At 28.7% G+C, this 23,435-nt stretch overlaps 1 protein-coding gene across 3 annotated transcripts in view; it reads left to right on the top strand.

Annotated features, from left to right (window-relative positions):
* The window catches only part of LOC142324281 (scavenger receptor class B member 1-like), a 237,799-nt gene that overhangs the window by 36,305 nt on the left and 178,059 nt on the right, over nucleotides 1-23,435 (top strand). For all 3 annotated transcript variants that reach the window (XM_075365193.1, XM_075365192.1, XM_075365194.1), the window contains exon 2: nucleotides 21,639-22,032. In XM_075365193.1, coding sequence (XP_075221308.1) covers nucleotides 21,762-22,032 — 271 coding nt within the window. In that variant the 5' untranslated portion in view covers nucleotides 21,639-21,761. The remainder of the gene's footprint in view (nucleotides 1-21,638; nucleotides 22,033-23,435) is intronic.

Here is a 23,435-nt window from a genome sequence, read left to right on the forward strand (position 1 = left end):
AAAAAGATTATTAATGTCAAAACATTTTGATTTTGCACCAATTGAACTTGATAAAATTAAATCAATTTTAAATAATTACACCTATAATTAATCCTTAGCTGTTTGAAAAAATGTTTATATTATGTAATAAACAAAACTTCATTGAATCCGTGAATGTTACGGACACAGCTTCCAAAAAAAAATGTGTTTGTTCCAATTCAGATATTAAAATATATAGATGACATATTAGATTAAATTATAAATTATATTATTATTAAATTATAAATATTTGGAGTTGACAGGTTAAAATTGAATTTAGAGTTGATATTAAAATTTAGAGTTAAATTATAGACAAACTATTATTATACAAACTTAACTGATAGAATACAGACAATCCGTTGGTGATTTTATCAAGGTTTGGAAAAACGTACAATTGTTGAAAAATATTTATCCTACATTAACTTTGAATGTAAAGGAATTAATTTTACCGATTAAATTTTTAAGTTGTTGTCAGTTTCCATGACATATTAAAAACGTTTGCTTAAAATAAGCAAGATTAAATTAAAAAATAATTTTGTTGTGATCTCATTTATCAACATTAAGGATATTAATACAGTAGTATCATATTAAAAATAAGACAACTTGAGAAAATAAATGAGAGTGTCAGGATGATCTCTACGAACTATTTCCTAGGCCGTAAAAATGAAATAAATAAAAAATCCGCACAGTTAAGTGGCAATCAATCAGTAAAGATTTATTGATGTATTTATTTATTTGTGCTCCATTTTTATATAAATAAACTTTACGTATTGTAAGTTAAGATTAATAGAAAAAAAGTTTGAAAAATTAACGTAGTTTAAGAAAAAAAATCGTAAATTATTTCTAAGCCCCCAAATTAAAAGATGTTTTAAATTTTTCAACAATCAGTTAAATTAATGGTTTTGGGACAACCTTACTTTATTCTCTTAACAAAGATCAGTGAGTCGAATCTAGATTTCTTGATCAAGCGGTTTAATTATAATGTCCGAAATGTTAAACTGTCTAATGTTATAAATGTTCGAAATAATGGTTCATAGTAATTACTTAATAAAAAAAATTATATTTACATTTATTTTAATGTAAGAATAATGTAATAAATTTAAAATGTCTAATAAAGAGACTGCAACCGGAATCGAAGTTCGAACCCAGTATCTACAATATTTTTCCAGTATTTATGTAATTTTACATTATGACTATTTTATTTGATGCCATCATATTTAAGTACAAATTATTAAAATTATTTTAATGTTTTAAAATATTTTTATTTAAATAAATTAAAAAGTGCAACGGCAAATATCGAAGTTTCGTGACCAACCGATACGCATAGGTATTTGAAATTCTGAATCCAGACTTGATTTTATTAATTATAGTAGGGGTATAAATTTTTCATGAAAATTTCCTTATTTTTAACAATAAAATAAAATAATTTGAGTATTTCCACCAAAATAATCAAATAAAAAAGAAACTTTCCGAGAAAAATAATGTAAACTTTGCAAGTCGCAGTAATTTTCTGTATCGTACTTAATAATAAAAATTTTCCTAAATCAATTAAGAATAGAAATTCCTAGAAATATTATTAACGTAAACAAATTTATGACGCTATATTTGATGACTAAGTTAAAAATTCAATTAGTAGCCGTCTTACTTTTAATTGTAATATAATTATAGATGAAATTTTATATAATTCCTTTAGAATTCACTACAGAAACTAGCCAACTTCACTGATAAAACAACACAATCTGTTGGTGATTTTAACCATTAATTAGGAAAGGTTGTTGAAAAAGATTTATCCTATTCTAACTTTGAATGTCGTTCTTATAAATTAATTAGTTTTACCGTTCAAATTTTTAAGTTATTGTCAGTTTCCATAACATATTATAAAAAAATCTTGCTCAAAATAAACTACATTAAATTAAAATATAAATACTGACAGTATTACGCACAAATCTAATCATTCGTTTATCCAAACGAGAGAGAAATACTAGCTGTGTTTATTTTACGCTAAATGCTGTTTTAAAAGAAGTAGTAGTTTAAAAGTTTTTTGTTACACGTATACGATGTAGATTTTGCCTTAATCGTTACTATAGCAAATACTATCATGTTATCATTTTTTATTTAGTGAAATGATTCGGATGCGAAATCATTAAACATAAATAAAATATTTATTTTATAATAATGAAGTATGATATAGGTAATAGAACAAATTTCAAATGAGGTGTAATGTAGTTAAACGCGTGATTTTTTGTTGAAAATAATTATAAATGTCACACAATAAATAATTAAATTACATTTACTGAATAGCGTTGAAAGATAACTCATACAAAAACTTCTGCAGTAATCTATCACGGGGTGATACTGTTACCAGTATCTCTGATTCATATAAACAGGTTTATTTTCATTCAGCCTATTTGTCAATTGAAATTCTCAAGTAGTAGTTTGATATTAAGAAAAAAAAATAAAGAAAAGTGATGTTCATGAAAACATTATTGCTTTATTATATGTTATATTAATAATCATAAGAATTTTGGGGAAAATTAAAATTTTATGCTTTTTTAATAGGAAAGTTCAGTAATAAGTTTTCTAGCTGTTGTAATTATGTGTTTTTTTACTTTTCCAAATATCATAAAACGCAATAAGAAAGTATTGCTATCATGTCAAAAATAACTTATCGAGATTTATACGACTATATTTAGATTCAGGAGACCGTACAACGTCGAGTTCCGGCAAAATATCGTTTCCAAAAACGGTATGTGCGTGCGCTGTGGTCTCTATTTCGCTAAATATATCAGGAAGAGTTTGTAAGATTTTAAATGTTGGTAGAATGACTGATATTTTTGAGGCATAATGAAATCAAATTTAAAAAAAAAGAAGACGTTTAGGGATGGGAAAATACATTGGTAGGAGTTATAACTCGATAAAACTCGTAGATTTTTCCTTCTTACCTATACCTTTTCAGTATAAATAAAAAAAAAGCTGAATCCTTTTTTAATAACTAATGTTTTTTTGTAAAGGAAGGAATAGGTTTAAAGCAATAAAAATTATTGCTTATACAAATTGCAACTGCATTTACATAAAAATTTTTAATTTAGTAAGACGTTTTCCATTTATAAGATGATGTCATTAAATTTTTGGAAAAATCATCGTGGGGATGAATTGATACAGAGGTATCGTATCATATCTCAATAATCTATTTCAATTTTTTTTCTCATCGGTTTATTATTTTTTTCAAAAAAGTATTTGGGGAATATTTTTAGAAATTCGCCTTCTCCCCCAAAAAAATTTCAAATTAGAAATCTATCCGGGAAAGATATGCGACTTTTGCCGCGTTTTTTTAAATAATTTTTTCTGAAAATAAATATCTTCCCAATATATCTTAATGTAAAGATAGTGTAATAAATGTAGAATTTTTAATAAAAAAAAAAAACTAACCGGAATCGGACTTCGAACCCATTACCTACCATATTTTTCCAGGATTTTTATAATTTTAGATTATAACTATTTTATTTGGAAGCATATTTTATTATGAATTATTAAAATTATTTTTTGTTATTTTATTAAAATATTTTGTATTTAAGTAGGTTATAAAATGCAACGACTAATATCGAAATTTCGTGACCAATTTGTATGCATAGGTATCTGAATTTCTTTATGTAATGATATAAACTAGTCAAGTGGATATCAACACGTGTAAAAACTACTACAGGTGGCGGTCAAGGACGTACTAAGATATTTTTTATATTTTTTTGCTTTCGCCTTCTCTTTCTTCAGTTCATAATACATATTTTTCGTTTCAACAAAATTCCTGTAATTTTTTTATTCAGCTCTAATATTTAACTAGAAATGTATTATATATATATATATAAAAAAAAAAAAAAAATATTAACCAAATCAAAACAGGAAATAGTCTTTGTTAATTGTAAAACAATCCACAATGAACATTGTATGTATATTAACTTAATAAATTAATGTTTTTTAATATTGAAGTTGTTTTTATTTTGGTAAAAAAAATGTTGTTGATAATAATTGATTTCTATCGAAATATATACAATATTGATAATAATCAATGTTTTCATATTTTTTATTTCCTTATTTTAAAGAAACCCTTCATAGTTTATTTTCGATTATTTTAATTTTACCTGCAAAGACATATTATCCTACTTACATTGCCTTCTGAATCTGAGGTGAAGGTCGTTCAATGCCTTACTATTACTATATTTAGAGCTATTTAACCTTGATGATTTATTAATAAACTATTATTTTATTACATTAATTTAATTAGGATATTACCTATATTTATAAGAATTAAAAATTTATGGGTGACGTATTTAGTGATTTTTTTTTTTTTAATGAACGAATGATTTTGTTTGTTTCATAATTTAGATACACAGAAATGTATGAACTTTAACGAATGAAAATTTAGCAGATAAATCATTTCAACTTTCAACCTGATAAATAATTATAATAATTTGTTACTATAATATCTTTACATTTATAAAAATCCATAGCGGGAATCAGCTGGATGTGATCTAACATCAGTAATTTTTAGCGAATAAAATTCTTATAAATATTTAACTAAAAAAATAAATTAAAAACTAAAAAAATAGTAAACAAGATCTCAATGTTAATCGAAAAGAACAATATTAAAAATAGTTTTTAGGCGATTGATAATTTTGTAATGGCATATCTTATGTGCTTATACGGTAACGATGTCCATTACCGTGAAAACTGGTTAACGATTAAATCATACTTGGTACTGGTTTACAACAAGGCGTGGCGTTATGCGATTGCTCATCACCGTTTTATTACCGCCATTTTTTTAATTTTTTTACTCTAATTACCGTCCAGGATTGTTTGACAGCTCTTAATTTATCGATAATTAGTCGGTCGTGGTTACGATTTACTTTAGCTTTGAAACGTTGAGTTATACGGCAAATTTTGTTGTATGAGGTACTTTCGACTGAGTATAATGAATCATTTTATTATTTAAACGGGTGCATTTACTTTCGTAATAATTTCAATTGAAAGCGTTGTATTTTGGGGTACTTACGTATAGTCCGTCGACCAACAGATTGCAAACTTTTGGGTTATTGTTAATATCACCCGATATAACCATTATATTACCATTTTTATAACCATTTATATTTATTTATTTATTTTATAAATGTAATTTAACCAAACTTAACCTACGCTCGCTAACACTGACTAATTAACACAGCAATATTTTGAGTATTTAAATAATAAACTCAATAATTATTGCAACTATTATTCTATACAATCATCCAAATTAGATACTAATAAATTTTCTCGATTATAATTATATGTTTTTTTCTCAATCTGTATGATTATTTATTAATTAACATCAAAGTGAAATGAATGACCGATAATAATTTTTTTTATTAATTTAATTCAGCATGTTTATTTCTTAAATGTAAATTATTATTAATCTCTATAATTAAATAATATATTATAATTAATAAATTAATTTAAGGTTACATTACGTTTTATAGGTTTTTAACCTAAATTTTAATTCGTGTGATTATTTTTTTTACTCAATTATTATTTAAAACAGACATAAATTACTCGTATTTCATTAAGTTCATTTTTTTAATAAATATTTTTAACCCACCTGGTTGGTCTAGGGGTAAACTCGTCGTCGCAAATTAGCTGATTTTGAAGTAACAGAGTTTTAAGGGTCAAATCCTAATAAAGGCAGTTGTTTTTGTACTGATTTGGATACTATATCGTGGATACCGGGGTTCTTTGGTGGTTGGGTTTCAATTAACCACACATCTCAGAAGTGGTCGGCCTGAATCTGTTCAAAACTACAAGTTTACCGGTATATTCACACAAATCGTGATGAGTCGCTAATGGCTTTAATTGTTGATGCAACTATAAATAAAAATATCAACAATTTCTAATTTCTGTTTATATTTGAATACAATTTGATTGTTATTTGATTGATATTTGAATACAATCAATTGATATTTAAAGTGTGTGTGTGTGTGTTTGTGTGTGTGTGTGCGTTCGCATGCACACATACACATACACACACACACACACACACACACACACACACACACACACACACACACACACACACACACACACACACAACGTAATTTAAAACATTTATCATTTTATTTAAATATAATTTTTTTTGTTTATTTAATTCAATGTTTTTAACTAAATCGCGCGCGCGCATACCGTATTTAATTCGCGCGGGTGTAGCGGTACTAGCGGCACGATAGGCACTAACTAAGCTGATATAATTTCACAACTTAAATAGAAAAAACTTTGCTTGAATGGTCGTCAGACAGGTGTAGCCGCGAGGTTTAAAGCACCACGTACTGAGACGACCGGGCGATCGAGTTTGAGACCCAGCCAGACCGAGTTATCTTTTTACACTTTAAATATTATTAATTTATTTAATTCTACCGCTCACCTGTGCCGTCATAACATAAAAGTAGTTTAGAGCACTTTTTGGGGCGGGGGTAAGATTTTCAAAAACCTTTTTTCCGAATATTGTTACTTTTAATTGTCAAAATGTGCCTAAGAAACATATGACCTTAATTAGGGGAAATCTCGAGATACTGAGGGTGACCTTGTTCTACACCCTCACCCCTTGACCTTTTAAGTTGAAAATTTAATGGTATCAATGCCCCAAATATAGAAGTAACCTGACGAAATTTGGTCAAAATTGGTCCAGTAGTTCTAGAAATATAAGTTGATTTAGAGGCCAACTCCGAACACACGTACACACGTACGAACATTAACATTCGGAAAATTTCCATCCGGTTTTTTTGGGTTCCTTAGGCGTCAAAACGTTAAGATCCGGTAAAAAACGCATATACTCAAATTGGACCGATTACATTACTTCTCTTCTAGAGTTATAGCTCTGCTATAGCGCTACCTAGACGACAAAGTACAATGTATTTAAATATATATTTTTTTATTGATTCAAACAATTGTTTAAATTAGTCAATTACCGTTTTAAAACCTTTTTTGAAAATGTAAAAAACGTTCATCTGTTGATTCTCACACATTTACGTAAAGAAATGGAAGTATTCTATGAATTGTAAATTTTGTTTAATTAAAAGAGTAGGACTTACTGGGTACTGTCATGTTTACTAAGTTGGTATAAAACGCAACCCCGAGCAGCCAATTCGACTACTTTTGTTTTCTCTGTGATTAATTATGCTCGTTATATAATCAGCCTCATTTGGTGAAAAGAGTGAAGGTGACCTTTGTAGGGTTGAATATCACTTGCATTTCAATGTGCTTGGCGTATTATTTATATAATGGTATATTCGATTCACTGAAGAAGGCAATGAGAAACCACTTTACTCATCTTTTAGTAGTAAGCCTACATACATATTTTGCTTGCTATTCCTGGAAATGACAATGTAATTTTTATGTGCGATTAATACATCATGTCAAGTTGCCCTACAAGTTTTTTTAATATATATATTAAAAGAGGGCTATTTCTTTTAATGCAAAACTTGTTTTCAGCTGATATTTGAATTGATTTATACCTTTGATAAACGCTTAACAAGTAAAATTATCCTTTAATTAATATATTTTAAGCCTTTTCACAGAATTATCTCTAAATCATCTGAATTAAAGTATTATTATTATTGTCTACCCTATATTTTATTACTAAATCAGTCTTAAAAATATAGATTATACTTAATAGGAATACTCATTTACTACTCATAGGAAGAGTTTAATTTTTTTTTTTAGTTTTATAATAGTAAAAAAAACCTGAAATAAGGCTTATTCATTTTCTGTATTTCAGATACAAAAATGTAGTATTTCTACCAAATTTGAGTTATTTAAGATCGGTAAAATCACCTATTAAGGGATTTAAAGAAAAAAGTAATTCAGGTGCTTATGTAATAATTTTAAATTTCAATGTCCTGATCATCTGTTTATAATGGAAAAAAAGGAAATTAACCGTAGTAAACGAAGGGAGTTTACGTGTTTCTTACGTTATGACATCATACTGTCTACTACTCACATATATAAATCAGTTTTAAGGTTTATATATAGTCTACTTCTAACTATAATAATATGCATGTAAATGTTTATGCGTAAATATAAATCATTAAAGTTTTAAAACAGCCTTGTTAATAATGCAGCTATATCTAAAAATGTTATTCTCTAAATCAGTCTACCAAGACCAGTTTGTTTTTAGGTAGTATTATGCAGCTAGATCCTGTCTATTAGATAGCATGAATTTTTTAACCACCGTTGTTTTTTTTCTTATTCGGTATATTATATGCATTCTAAAAATAGAATATCACTAAAAAGAATTTACAATTCGACTGGGCAATGACCTTTGTTATAAGGAAAAAAATATTAATCTTAATAACCAAATATTTTTAATAGCGTAAATATTAGTGACCTTTGCGGTGATTAATTTTAAGCTGTGTTATATAAATTAACTAAATTATTTTATACCTTTTAATTACTATAAATAGGACTACTTAAGATAATAAAACGTTATATTTAATAAAAAGGTTAAAATATAAAACTATTAAGGTTATTTTTAATAATTTCATTACACATTTATAATGAGCGTAAACATTAATAAAAAAAAAATTAGTAAATATATTAAAGAAAAAAAAATCATATACATCGTGTAAAAAAACGTACGTATAATATTAATAAAATATTATTCAGAGTGTATCAAAAAGAGTTATCTAGTTTGAAAAGACTTTACAAATGAACATATTATCTTCCGGTAAATTATAAATACACATTTGAATATGAAATTTTGCTTACAGTTTTCACAAACTCTCAACATATCCCACTCCGAGTGCACGGCATACTTCTAACGGTAGTTAAACTCGTCCTTTACTCGAGCGATTATTGTCTGTTATTACTGCAGCTATTTTTTTCCGGTTTTGCTATTTGTCCACAGTTCCTGAAAGAGGGGGAATATAAAGGGAAGTCTTTCACAAACTCTCACAAGAAAAAAAATCGCAGACAATGAAATCGGGTGGCCAGTAGTCAAATGCCGTAACAGAAGGCCACTTACGGCCGATCTGTTGTGGAAGCTCATTGTTAAGAAATGCTCGAACTTGCAGATGTTAGTGTGGTGTTGCACCGTCCTGTTAGAAAATGAATTGATCAGAATTTTCTTGTAAGTGCGAGAAATGTCAGTTTTGCAACATTTCCAGATTTGAAATTCCTGTAACATTGTTTTTTATAAAAAAAAGTACGGACCGTAAACCTTTTCATGGAGAAATGACGCAGAAGACATTGATTAACTTTTTGAAAATTGTCGCTCATTCTCGATTTTGTACGCTGCGGTTCTGGTCCCCATATCCTTACGTTGTGCTGGTTCACCTTTCAACTAGATGAAATTTGTCTCAATACTGAACGTTAAACGCGAAAGAAAACTGTCATCTTCTTTCTGTTTGCCGAGAATGAATTCATAAAACTCCGCATGTTGTTATTTATTACGTCTACAGAAGGCTTTTACCAAATGAATCGTGTATTTTTTAAGTAACTGCAAAATACGACAAACAGTCTATGTATATCTTTCGGCTGGCACGACGAATAGACTTTCCTGGACTATCTATAGAATTGTCGGGGCACCAAATGTCTTTGACTAGGGCGACTTACGAATCCCCTTTATACAAATATCGTCTTTCTTGAAACTGCTGGTGTGGATATTGTTGACGAAAATCACGCTGCACAGTTGTCACGGACCTACAATTATTGATGGGAGAACGCAGAATGCTTTCTGGTTTTATAACGTACACAGCCCAAACGAAAATCAGGAGGAATTCATCCGTGCACTTCTTTAGCCGTCTTTGTATGGATAATTGATAACAACATCCTAGACATCGAGTAGTATAGCCGTTCGTTTTGCAGCTTAGTCCCCGTGATGTCAGGGGTTAGCCTACCGAATTCCCTCAGGCATGCTTCCTCTTCTGCAAGGACCTGTGGCATTCGAACCCGGTATGTTCTGTGGTTTCCTCCCTTCCGCTGTAATCACACTCAACGTAGAATCTCAATGCCCGCGTGCGTAGGTACGCTTTGAAGCAACTGTGACAGATCAGGAACTGCGTTAACTCGTTTCCCAAATCTCCGTGCTTTCGGTTCGGGATAAGTCTATGGGTCCATCTAACTTCGTCAACTAATCCCTAACAAGGTAGATATTTGCCGGCAATCAATAAAACTCTAGAATCCCTTATTATATGCTTCTTATATGCTACATGGTTCGTTCATTAGCGGTGAACGATTGCGGAGTTAAAGTCTTTGGAAATCAGACGAATCTTTCTGATAGCTCTGTATAGTTCAATTTATAAATGTAACTGAGGAATCGAATCGTATTATAAAAATACTTTTTCTAGACTTTTAACCCTAATTTTATAGACAAGCATTTTTTGTGTTCTTGTTAAAAAATCTTTTCTTTATGATTATTGGAGGCGGAGGAAATATTTTTTAAAACTTCTATTGCCTCCGAAATAATTGCAGAAAACACCTGAAATTTCATTTTTTAACGGGTAGATTAAATACTTCTAGCCTACCATAAAAGTATAAAACTATTCCCTACCTGGTTATGATCCACTTCATGAAAAGTTATTATCTTTGTAGTGGGGCGCTAAAGTAGAAATAATTGTTAAAAACCCAATAATATTGTCATAATACTCGTTTTTAATATCTTATTATTTATGCGCAATGTTGTGAATTCTAACATCTATTTGACAAATTATTTCATTTTCATCTTCAAAAAATTTTTATTATTTCTTTTACTTAAATTACATCGATCGTTATTTGAATATAGATGTGTGATTATGAATTATTGTTATTCACATTATACAGTTCTGGAAACCTTCATTTGGCTGGTGTCATTAAGGAAATCCGGCTATTAAAATATTTTCAAATATACCCATTATACATCTAGAAAATCCATGTAAAATTTCGAAAACTTGATTAAAAAAAGATTTCTTCTTTTTATTTTTTCAATTTTTTTCTACAGAAAAATAATGAAATATTATATATATAATTTTAGAATTAAAAGTGTTATCGTTCATTAGAATTTTGCAAGAAAGTTTTAATCTTATAAAATTATATTAAATTTATTTGGTACAGCATGTACCAAATAGCCTGCTAACGAATTACAGAGATGATGGTATTCAACTTTGAAACATAGGAATTCGTGGAAAAATTAGATAATTAAATTAGATTAACATTTACATTAAAAGGTTTGCCTTTATATGTTTTCAACTTATCGAAATGTAATATAAGTGGAAAAAAATGTTAAAAAGCACTTCTCCCTTGAAAATTATTTTTTATGTTGGAATAAAATCATCGAATTCCTAAAAATTCCATCAAAAGTGGGAAATAAATTTATAATTGATATATTTTTCAAAAAATTATTTTTTATTTCAATATATGTTAGATGTTTTAAATTATATTTTATAATAATTTACGGTAGAACAGGAAACATCGGGTCGATTTTTGTAAACTAACTATATTTTTTAGTTTTTCTATTATTGTTATGTTCTAATTTTTGAAGGGGCGACTGTAAAAATATTATTAAGTAATGCATTTTAAAAATGTTAGAAAGTTCAGAAAACGTTTTACCAGTTTTATTCCTTTATTTCTTTCAGTAAGGTTTTAATTTTATTTTTGTTAGAAATAAACCCTTATTGTTATTATACAGATAAATAAATTCATTTAAAAACAGTTATTAAATTATAATAATAAATATTCGTTCATTTTGCATCGTGGTTTCGAGTTTTGTTAAGGATTTTACTTTGTTTCTATTTCTGTAATTTTTTGTTAGGTTTTTATCGCATTTATTTAAATATCACTTAAACTAGTTTGCAAAATTTCAAGCGCCTCTATTACCAAGAATAATTTTTTGTTTAGCCGACCTTCTTGGCCGAGTAGATAGCGTTCAGCATTTCGTACGGAGGTCCCGGGTTCGAATCCCAGTCAGACATGTCATCTTTTCATACGTTACCGATTTCCACCCGGGCTAATGACCTGTTGATGCCCTCTTGTTCATAAAAAGAAAATCACTGTTATTTAATTAGAATTAATCATTTGGTACATATTTATTTTTTAATGTGTACGTTGCAATCTGTTCAACTAGTGAGCAATAAGCAACACTCCCCAGCCCGATGAGATGGGATACATATTATCCTATATGTATGACATGTAAATGACGTGTAGTCTTGTATAGACTCAGGCCGACCGTTCCTGAGACGTGTGGTTAATTGAACACCAATCATCAAAGTAGTGGTAGCGTCTCGGCCTTTTATCCGGAGGTCCCGGATTCGAACCCCGGTCAGGCACGACATTTTCACTCGCGTTACAAATCATTCATCTCATCCTCTGAAGCAATATCTAACAGTGGAGCCGGAGGTTAAAAAAATAAACCACCAAAGTAAACCGGTATTTGCTGCCTAATATTCAAATTCATATAAAGAATATAAACAAGTGTCTTAACACTAGATATGTTGGCTGGAGTTAGATTAAATAATACCCCCCGCCTCCTCCATGGTTAACGATTTTCGATTTTAATATTACTTCCACATATGTCATATTTTACTTTATTTTATAGTATTATGAAAGGATAATATCCCTACAAATTTTATTACTTACATTTCAATACGCATTTTTTTTTTTTAATGTAATTATTTAAGCATGAGAATATTATGAAGGATTTTTTTTATTCGAAAACAAATTTTGCTTGTTCGTAGAAAAAAATTTAATGTTTCTGGATCCCGCACTACAATTGATTTTCTATGTATTTAATGAAAAATGAAAGGTGATGTCACGCTATTTTGATAATTATGTAGAAATTATCAAAAAATAAAAAGTAAACAGTTGTAAGTAACTGTTATGGATCTTGTAAGTTTAAAGGTATTCCGTAACTTTCCTTCTTTTAACCGTTGTTATCATGAATCAATTTTTAATTTTCCTATTTGATGAATATTTTCCATTAATTATTCCAACTGTACCTGAGTATATTTATAATATTTCCTTGAAATCAACAAAAAAATAAAAATAAACATATACATACACATCAGAAAAAATTATACTCGTATTTATTAGATCACAGTTTTAATAAAAAAAAATCTAAATTTATTCGTAATAACTTGAACTAGATTTTACTGTTAAGAATCTGAAAAAAGGACGAAGACCTGATGCCGTACATACACGCAGTCTGTCGCCTCAACGCAGGTTGTAATATTTGCACTTTCTAGCGTTCACTCTTAGTATATTGTAATGGTGTACATATGCACACATACACACGCCCATTCACGTGCAGACACACATATTCATATAATATACACTTTATTAGCAAAAGGAGGAAAAAAAGATATTGATAAAAAGAAAGAAGGAGAAAGAGAGACAAGGTTTAATCTTGCATAATTCTTCCGGTTACATAATTTTACAAGATCAAGAAAGAAATTCGCTGTTTAAATACAAAACCAAGTAAGAAATCGCAAATTATTTAGATATATTAATACTTTCATTAAAATACATCATCAGTTAAAAATTAAACTATTTTTTAATATTTAATAAATGAATTTAGATTTTGTATTATACAAATTATATATACGAACGTCATTCAGTTATCAAAAACACAAATTGCTCTGGTGCTAAAACGGTTTATTTAATCAATGTGACGTTTCTTTCGCTTTTCATTATAATCGCCAGCAACATTAAAACACCTGTCCCATTTCTGAATCAGCTTATTTATACCTGCTGCAAAAAAATCATTGTCTTGATGTCGGAGCCAATTTATCAGTTTCTTTGACGTCTTCATTTCCATTTAATTCTTACCACGTAACGCCTCCTTGAGTGGACGAAACAAATGGAAATCCGTTTCGGCTAAGTCTAGCTTATATGAGGGTGAGATAATATTTCCCGATGCACTTTGTCGATAGTTTTTCGAGTTACCTAAACCGTGTGAGGTCGGGCATTATCGTGAAATAGAATGGTGTCTTTGCACTGAGATCCAGTTCTTTTTCTCAACATTGCGGCTGTTTCTTCACTTTTTTGATAAGCATGTCACAGTAGTATACGCTGTTTATTGTTTGCTGATCAGAAAATCAAGTAAAACCGAATTTTTTGCATCCCAAAAGATTGCCTTAAGCTTCTTTACCGAACGTTTTTTTTTTTACTTCTTTGATCTAGGAAGTAATGAATGCCGCCATCGAATCGTGCTGCTTTGTCCGACGTTCGAATAAAAAATCCAAGTTTCATCTCCGATAACAATGCGATCATACAATTCATCACCTTCATTTTCGCAACGCCGCAACAAAAATTCATGCGCTGCAACAAGACGTTTTTCCTTGTGTCGGTTAACACATTTTCGGCCCCCATCTAGCACACAGTTTTTTATAGCCCAATTTTCCAGTCAAGACTTTATAAATCAAACATCAGGAAACATAAAAGACAATTGTGACACGGCTTAACGTCGGTTTTCTTAAATTTATCAGTCGTAATCATCCGTTATCACCGACAACCGACCGCTACGTTCTTTTTCATGAATGTTCGTTCACCCTTCACGAAATGAACGGCACAATCGTCTTACTTAAAAACGTCACTCATAATATTTGGCCCCGTAAACTTCGCAAATTTGCCTGTGAATTTCAGCTTCAGAATTGTTTTTTGATAACAAAAATCAGATTACACCTCGTACTTCGTACTCGGCGGGATCACACATTATAAATGGATGAATATAAACTAAAAAAAAAAATGACTATTCCGTTTTTCTAAAAGACGACTATTGATTGAAATAACTGACCTACGCAAGCACCATCTGTTTATATCGCTTGTGTAGGCGGCAAATTTAAAACTGACCTTACTTTAAAAGTACGCCTCGTACACACATATGTATAGGACTTGGTAACAAAAATTTAAACATTTTTCACTCCAGTTAAAATTTTGAAAAATTAAGAAATACCTAGGGCGAGATCTTAATACTTTTTCCTATATTGTAAACTTACTATAGTAACAGGTAAGTAATAAGGTATTATTTTTAAAGAGTAACTAAGCTGATACGATTGGTTACTTATTTCCATAATAGAATAAAATAATTTGTAAAGTATTCATAAATAATAAAACAAAGCAGATTCATAATTTTACATAACATTTGAACTACCAGGAAGTTTTTCATTATTATAATTTCCTAACCATTTTTTATAAAAATAAAAAAAAAATAAATAAATAAATAAAAGCTGTTAGAAATTACAATAGTTTAAAGATTTATGAAAAAAAATTAAAAATATTTATGATAGCAAAGAATAATTAATTCAAACTATATTTCCTGATTTAGAAATTATTTTCTTGAGATTTCGGTCATTTTAAAAAAAATATTTCATGTATTTTGAAACTCTTTATACTGAGTTCCTTATTGAAACCGTTTTTTTTTTTTTTTTTTTTTTTTTTTTTTTTGTAGTGGTGGGGAATCCATTTTACAGACGCCGAAGCAGTGTCGGGGTCGCTAACAGGTCCCGCTAGGTTTTAGGAATACCGTATGTATACCTGCGCACTACCGACTAAACCTCCACTCCTGGCTATCCACCCTCCCTGGCGTAGCTAATAACGCGTTCCATCAGGTAGGGGGAGATCGCCCACACACACAGTCCATACGTCGTATCATACTACAAGTACAGATCTAAGTCGAAAACACAATACAGATTCTTACATGAGATCATTAAATAATCAGTACAAAACACAATTCAAACATCAAATGATACAAATTATACATGATACATGTACAAATACAGCTAACCATATATAATAAACAATGTAAGTTTTTTATTGAAACCGTTGTAGTAATTTTTTTTCTTTTATAATTATTATTTATTGTAATCGGTTATATTGCACAAGAACCGGAATCGATATTACATCTTTTTTTTTTAATTGTCAGTAAGAGAATGGTGTAAAAATAATACGAGAAAGTGCATTTTCAGAGTTTTCAGTGTTAAACTGATAATCAATTGAATTTGTTTGTTTTTTGTTTTCTTTTTACTCGTTTCGTCATAGGTTCGAATTTCCAATACTGCCAATAAGTTTGGCAAGTTTTTCTAAAGTTAGTCTTCAGGCATGTTCAATTAATAAAGCAGGAAAAAGGAAAAAATAAATCCAAAAGAAAAAAGTTAGGAAATTTTTAATTGAAGATTTTACGTTTATAAATTAGTGATTACTTGTTTACAAGTTTTATTTGTTTTTTTTTTTTTTAATTAAAATAGGCTATTAAATAAATGCAAACTTTTTTCTCATGTATCTTTTTTAAATTATTTTTTTAATTGACAAATTTCTGTCAATAAATAATTAAAAAGTATGAGAAGTGGTTCATTTTATATTATTTGTTGTATTCTGTTGCTAATTCATGTTAAAAACTAGTTTAAAAAAAGCAAACAGTAGAATAAAGAAAAAAGTAAACGTAAGTATTCATTCATTTATCCATTCATAAGTAAAACTTATTATATATATATATATATATATATATATATATATATATATATAAAATGTGCGCGCGTGTGTGTTAAAAAATATCGTAAAGAAACTTAAAGGTTTAATTAATAAATAACTTACCGTTGATGAAAACACACGTTCATTATATGCCGACGTAGATCACAAATACATTATTTGTATAGAAATAAATGAATAATATATAATAGTATATACATATATAATACCTGAAAATAAAATACCATTAGCAATTTTTATCTGTTTATCTCAGGAAAAAGTAAAAAATATAATCATTTACAATCGTATTAGTAAAATATTACTAGATAGAAAAGAGTCCAGGACTATTCATAAGGAAATCCGTTTCGATCCGGTTACGTTAATATTCAAATACCACTTTACTGGTTTTCATATCCTTATAATAGTCGAACAGTATCCTAATCCAGATTTCTAAACTTTATAAAAAAAATTAAGGATAAAAACAGAGTTAAATGAAATAAATTTCGATCTGTTTGTCATATAAATCAAAACAAAATAAGAAAACTTCACCCTAAGGGTGAATTTAACACCATTCCAGGCATTAAAGGGTCCATCCGAAAAAGTAGATATCGATTTCACAGTCCTTTGAAGTTGACGTGCCTAACAAAAAATAGTCAAAATCACTTAACCTTTTTTATACAAATGGTTTATGTACCGATGAAAAAGCGTAAAATTTAATAAGAAAAAGTTTTTTATTTACATTTATAAAGTTGTAATTTATATCAAGATTAAAATACTTGTTTAAAATTTATTTTTAATTAAAATAGACAGGCTAACACGAGTAGATACATGAAAAAAATTTTCTTATGTGTTTTTTATGAATTAATTTGTTAATTGAAAAATTTCGCTCAATAAATAATTAAAAAGTAACGGATATGGTTCATTTTATACTATTTGGTTATTTATTTTTATTACTATGTTGCTATTCCATGTTAAAAACTACTTTTTAAAAAGAAACATTAAAAAAAGAAATATCTTACGCGCAATATTTGTAGCATTATTTGACCGAAGATATTTCGTTAGGCTAACTTCAAAACAAAACGTTTGCAGACCTATGTTTATTATGAACTTCATTATTTTCATTAGAGGAACAACCCTATAAACTATCGTGCAATGACTTTCTGAAAAAAAAAGTGTGGGTGTGTGTTTGTATATATATATATATATATATATATATATATTAGAAAAGTGCACCTTTTCATTAGTATAACACTTTTTTTTATAACCTCCGGGACCATCGTTCAGGTATTGCTTCACAGGATGAGATGGATGACAATTTTTGTAGCGTGTGAATAATGCCATGTCTGACCGGGATTCGAATCCGGGACCTCCGGATGAGAGGTCGAGATACTACCACTCGCGCCACGGAGGCCGGCTCTATATTTTTTTTTTGTGTTTAATCTCCGAGTCCACCGTTAGGTATTGCTTCAGAGGATGAGATGAATGATTTGTAGCGTGTGTGAAAATGCCATGTCTGACCGGGATTCGAACCCGGAACTGTAACATAATACTTTAGACCGATGTAACATCACATTGACACACCTTGTACTTCGTCGTCACGTTCATACAAGTTAACCAATAGTAAAATAATATATTCCTAAAATTAAAAAAAAATTGTAAAACTGATACAATTTTTTTTTTTTACTAAATGTTTATCAAATAATTAAAATATTCAGATAAACAATATATCAAAAATCAATTTGTAAGAGGGAAGGTGAAAATGTCGAAATACATTTCACAAAATGCTTATTTAAAATGTTACGAATTTTATTTACAAACCACTGAATTTTTTGTATCTGTCCTAGTTAGAAGTAAAAAATGTTTTTCGTTAAAAGATGGGTTTTTTAAAACTAAAATATCTGTATTATATTTTCTGCAAATTTTTGTTTACTTTTCTATAAAATATTAATCTTAACCGTCTATTATATGTGGTCTAATCATTTTTTTCTCTTTTATTTTCTACTTTACCTTCCATTACTAAATTAACTAATCCTTGATATTTTATAGCTCACCAACCTTGTTTTTTTTTTTGTTGCTATATTGTGCAACAAATCTGTTTCTTTTTCATATTGTAATTAAAATTCCTATTTTCTTTTTCACCAAATTTTACATTATTCTCTAAATACAATCCTTTTGCATGCATTTTTGTTTTTTTAATTTGTCGTCTTTCCTATCATATTCTTCTTGTTTTATTATTTTGAATAGAAATACTTAGTTTTATTACATTTCATACGATTAGTTTTCTAAAGTATAATGTTACGTTTAGATTTTATGTATAGTAAATATCTGTGCCGCTCTTCTGATACTATTTAACTTTATGAAGTGATGTTATCATTCTTTTGTTTAATTATTAACATTTGTATACATTTTTTAGATACGTAAAATTTAACGCATCTGAGTAAATAGTGAGCGACTGATCAAATTTTTTTCACGTACTAAATTTTTTTAACCTAACATAACCACTTGAACATGAAAACAATATATGAATATATTTATTAATAATTTTGTTATACGTTATTCCCTGCATAATTTTAACGGTTAAGAGAATACATAATTATTTAATCGGTATGCCAAAATCTAAGCGCTTTCGATAGCTAATCATCATTTGTGACGTAATGGCGCAGGTTGTTAAGCTATTATGGCCTTCTAGCGGGAGAGGTTGATAGCTTGAGTCCTGGTCCAACCAGTTATATTTTTAAAGTTTACGGCTCTTTAATACTGTTCCTGCTACCAATCATTAAGTTCTAACTAACAATATATTCTGGACTGATGATACCTGGTTTTGGTGATGTTCTGGTCCTTGGATATAACTGCCAGCAAGCCGTAGATCAAGGTAACTAGACAAGAATTTCAAAAAATAAAATATTTGTATTATGTTTTCTGCGATGTCAGATTTAAATACATCTCTTGTTAATAATTTGATTGATCTCATGTCCCTATTTTACTTTTTTCTAAAATTTTAATCTTAACCATCATTTATGCGATCTAATCATTATTTTCTCTTAAAGTTTTTATTTTATATTTTTCCTATGCTGCAAGAAGGAAAGTATGGTAATTAGTCGAAAAATGTGGAATGGTATTTTTTTTTCTTAACGTTTCATGGCCCAGGAATCCCAGAAAACAAAAGAAAGTGGCGGAGGGGGGTAATGTTCGTACGTACATATGTTGGCGCGTTCGAAGCTTAGTAACTTTTGACTGGATATACTGATTTTTATGAAATTTGGCAGAGTCGTGCCTATGGAGCAATTTGTTGGTACTAGAGCTTCTGAAAAATTATACTAATTAGCCACTCCAAGTAAAATACGTTGTATATTTTTCATTGTTTTTTTTCTTTTTCATTATTACAACTGAATTTTTTAATAAATAATCCTAAATAATTTATGCTTATAATATTGAAATGTTACAAAATTAAAAAAAAATCAAAATTTACCGATTTTCACGGATTCGCTCAGTTGCAAAACCCAAATATAAATATACATACATGCGCGCATAACTTTTTCTTCTTCTGCTTTTTATCACTCGATATGTATTATAACTTATGGTTTTTCAGGTCGTAAAAAAATGTTTTAACGTCTTCCATTTTATTTTTTCAAATACATTTTACCACCTTTATTTTATTATTTGCTTAAAAAATAATTCATCAATATTATTTATTTAAAATAATTATTCTATTCTGTTACAGTATTACGTTTCATTATTTGAAGACTATTTCAGTTTGCGGAAAAACATTTTATTTTCCTAACAAGAAGAAAAGTGTATTAATCAGTCAAAAAACTTTCTTTTAATTCTCGATATTTCATGACCCAGGGACCCAAAAACAAAATGGTGGGGATAATGTTCGTACTTACTTATGTACTTGTGTTGGCGTGTTTAAAAATTAATAACTTTAGACTGGATAAACCGATTTTGATGAAATTTAGTAGACCCGTGTCTATGGGAAAATGTGTTGGTAAAAGTTTTGGGATCAATTTTCTCAAAATTTTGCAAACATAACCCCACTTTATTACCAGTGCCTTCAGAAGCATTTAAAAAAAAAGTTTTTTTTTGTGTCACTGTGGATATTGTGATTGGTGGAATCATATCCTTGGCGCTGATCTAGTGTTAACCTAGAAAGGTTAGTATTTATGTAAGAGTTTATTTATGTTGAGTTCATTGATATTAAAAGAATTCCGGAACATTGTATCATAGCGATTTTCATTTTCATCCCATCACGATTGGTATTGGTAAACCGAAATCCCGTAAATACTTTTCACCAAGATTTACAACCTTGTCTTCAATTTTAATAAAACCTCTATTGACAATATCTTGAGAGCGGTTCGCCATAAGAAAGGAGCGTGAAAATTTAGCGGATCGCCTCCTAGCGGACCGAATGAGAAATGTAGCACCGTAACTGAGTATTTATTATTTACACGGTTTAATAAATCATTTTTAATTTTAATATAGCCTATGACAATCCTTAATAAAATTAAGCTATTAATTATCCCTCTACAGGAATCTAATAGTGATGATGTCATTGTGAAAGATTTATTTCAAAGTTTTATAATCCATTTAATTAAAAAAAAAATCCTATTGTAGTTACCTGAAAAACTTAACTTCAGGACCACTGGAAGAAGTTGTAAAAAATAAAAAAAAGGCATTGAAATTTATAATTTCTTTCTTTCTAATAAGCGCAGCTTGAATTGTGTAAAACCGATTGCTATAATGCTGTAGATCTTACAGTCCCGAAGGTATAAAGGATGCGTAGTGACGAATTGATAACTTCCTCATTTTTCTGTAGTTAGTATAAAATGTTTATTTGAAGCCTCTACAGCTGGAGTTTTTTTGAAATCCCGAAAATATCTGTAGTAGCTTCCGGGATAAAGGATACCATCGTTTGGTTTCATATGGTTTCTTTTTCTTCTTTTTATAATTAAAAAAAAATATTTTTCATTCCATAGATTTGTTTTTGACGTAGATCTACAATGATTGCTTTTGAAGAGAGTTTGAGTTCATTGTAATACAACAGTTTTTTTTAATTTTGTATTTATTTTCGTACATGTTTAATATTTTTTCCAATTTAATTACAATTAAAAAATTAAAATAATTCTTTCATAACAAAACCAACTGATATAATGTGTTTCTTTTTACAGAATGTTCACAAATGACTGTTGCAACTAAGAAGTAAATATTTTGATAAAGAAAATATATTGAAATATATAAAATAAATAGAAATAAATTATAATATTAATTAAAAAAGATAAAAATAACAGATAATGAAAGATAAAAGGGTCGTTTTAGAATCAAACAAACCATCAAATACTTCCGGTGATACAGAACCAATTTTAGCAAGACAAGAATCAACAGATAGCAATGATGGAGGTGATGATAAAACAACACCAAAAACTAAAACATCGTCAAGCGCAACTAAGACGCCTACTAAAAGAAATAGCATCGGTGCAAGAAAAGTAAGTCGAATTATTTGCGATGAAGAGAGTGGTAAACTAGTTCCTTTAACACCGGCACTCGACGTTTCTAGTTATAAAGGTAAGACAAATTAATCTGCTACTTTTTCATTTTATTTTTATCTAAAAATATATGTTTGGATAGAATTTAACCTATAAATTTATTATTTTTTTGTTCAAGGAAAACATTTAACATTTTATAAAATGATGAAATTTGGAGATAACAATGTTTTTTTTTAGAAGTTTTTAATCTATAAATTAATTTTAGGCCTGCTTCTTTTTTATTCATTAATATACACTGATCTTTTTCTCATTTTAATAATTATATTCTATGGACACAAGTTTAAATTGACGTTAAATATTTTACCTTTTAAAAATAATTCTATTATAAATCGAACATAAATTAAATTCCGTACATTAAATTCCATCGAGTTAACTCATTAATTAATTAGTTATTGCTATTTTTATTAGAGAATCTGTTTTGAACGAAAAGTTATTGTAATTAAATCCTGGGGGAGCAAAAGTACATGTGAATTGTAGAACGTACGACAAAAGTACAGAGTGTCCCATAAGTTGCCATAGACAGGAAAAATAAACATTTCTTTATGAAGGTCATGGTGTTCTTGAAAAATGGGGTTAGTGATACTTTCCTTGAGGTTATTTATGTTTTGTATCTTTTCTTGATATATCATGGCTATCATAAAAAAATGTTTATTTTCCTACGTATGGAAATTTATTGGGTTAGGTGTTGTTCAGCAGTGAAGGTCGCACATCAAAATGCATTTTCAGAACAATGGTAGTGATGTAGAGCATATTAAATAAATAAAAATTAAAATAACAAATTATTTTTTGAATATGGAAAACTTATAGGACACTATAGTTTTATTAAATAACAATGATAATCGCGTACAAAATGCGGTTCTTTTTCGGAATTCGACAGCCACTTTTTTCAATATTTTTGAAGTACCCTTACGTAATTTTCATTTTTTAAGATTTTTAGAAATTTTACCATTTGCAGAGAAATTATAAATTTAATCTAACCAAACTTAAGCTACGCTCGCGTTTGGTTAGATTATATGGGCCTTTTCTGTTTTCCCCCCACAATGGCTTTTTTTACGTTACGTATTACGTATTAGTAATTGCTCATTATAAAACATGTTTAATTTTTTATTATCACTTTTATTATTAATAAGTTGTATACAATTTGTACATTTAACGTTAATTAGACGAGGTTAGCGAGCGTAGGTTATGTTTTGTTAGGTTATGTTGGTATATATACGATTCGTCATTACACGGAATCAATATAATCTTATCAAACATAACCTACGCTCACTTCGCTCGCTAACCTCGTTAACTAAAAAATAACAATTATTATTTTCTTAATGAGTTTAAATAAGTATTCTTAAAATAACCATTGTGGGGGAGAAACAGAAAAGACCCGATTTTATTTATAATTATACGCATAATAAATTTTTTTTAACTTAA

The sequence above is a fragment of the Lycorma delicatula genome, chromosome 4 (genome assembly GCF_047948215.1).
Source record: "Lycorma delicatula isolate Av1 chromosome 4, ASM4794821v1, whole genome shotgun sequence".
In the NCBI taxonomy this organism is placed as follows: domain Eukaryota; kingdom Metazoa; phylum Arthropoda; class Insecta; order Hemiptera; family Fulgoridae; genus Lycorma; species Lycorma delicatula.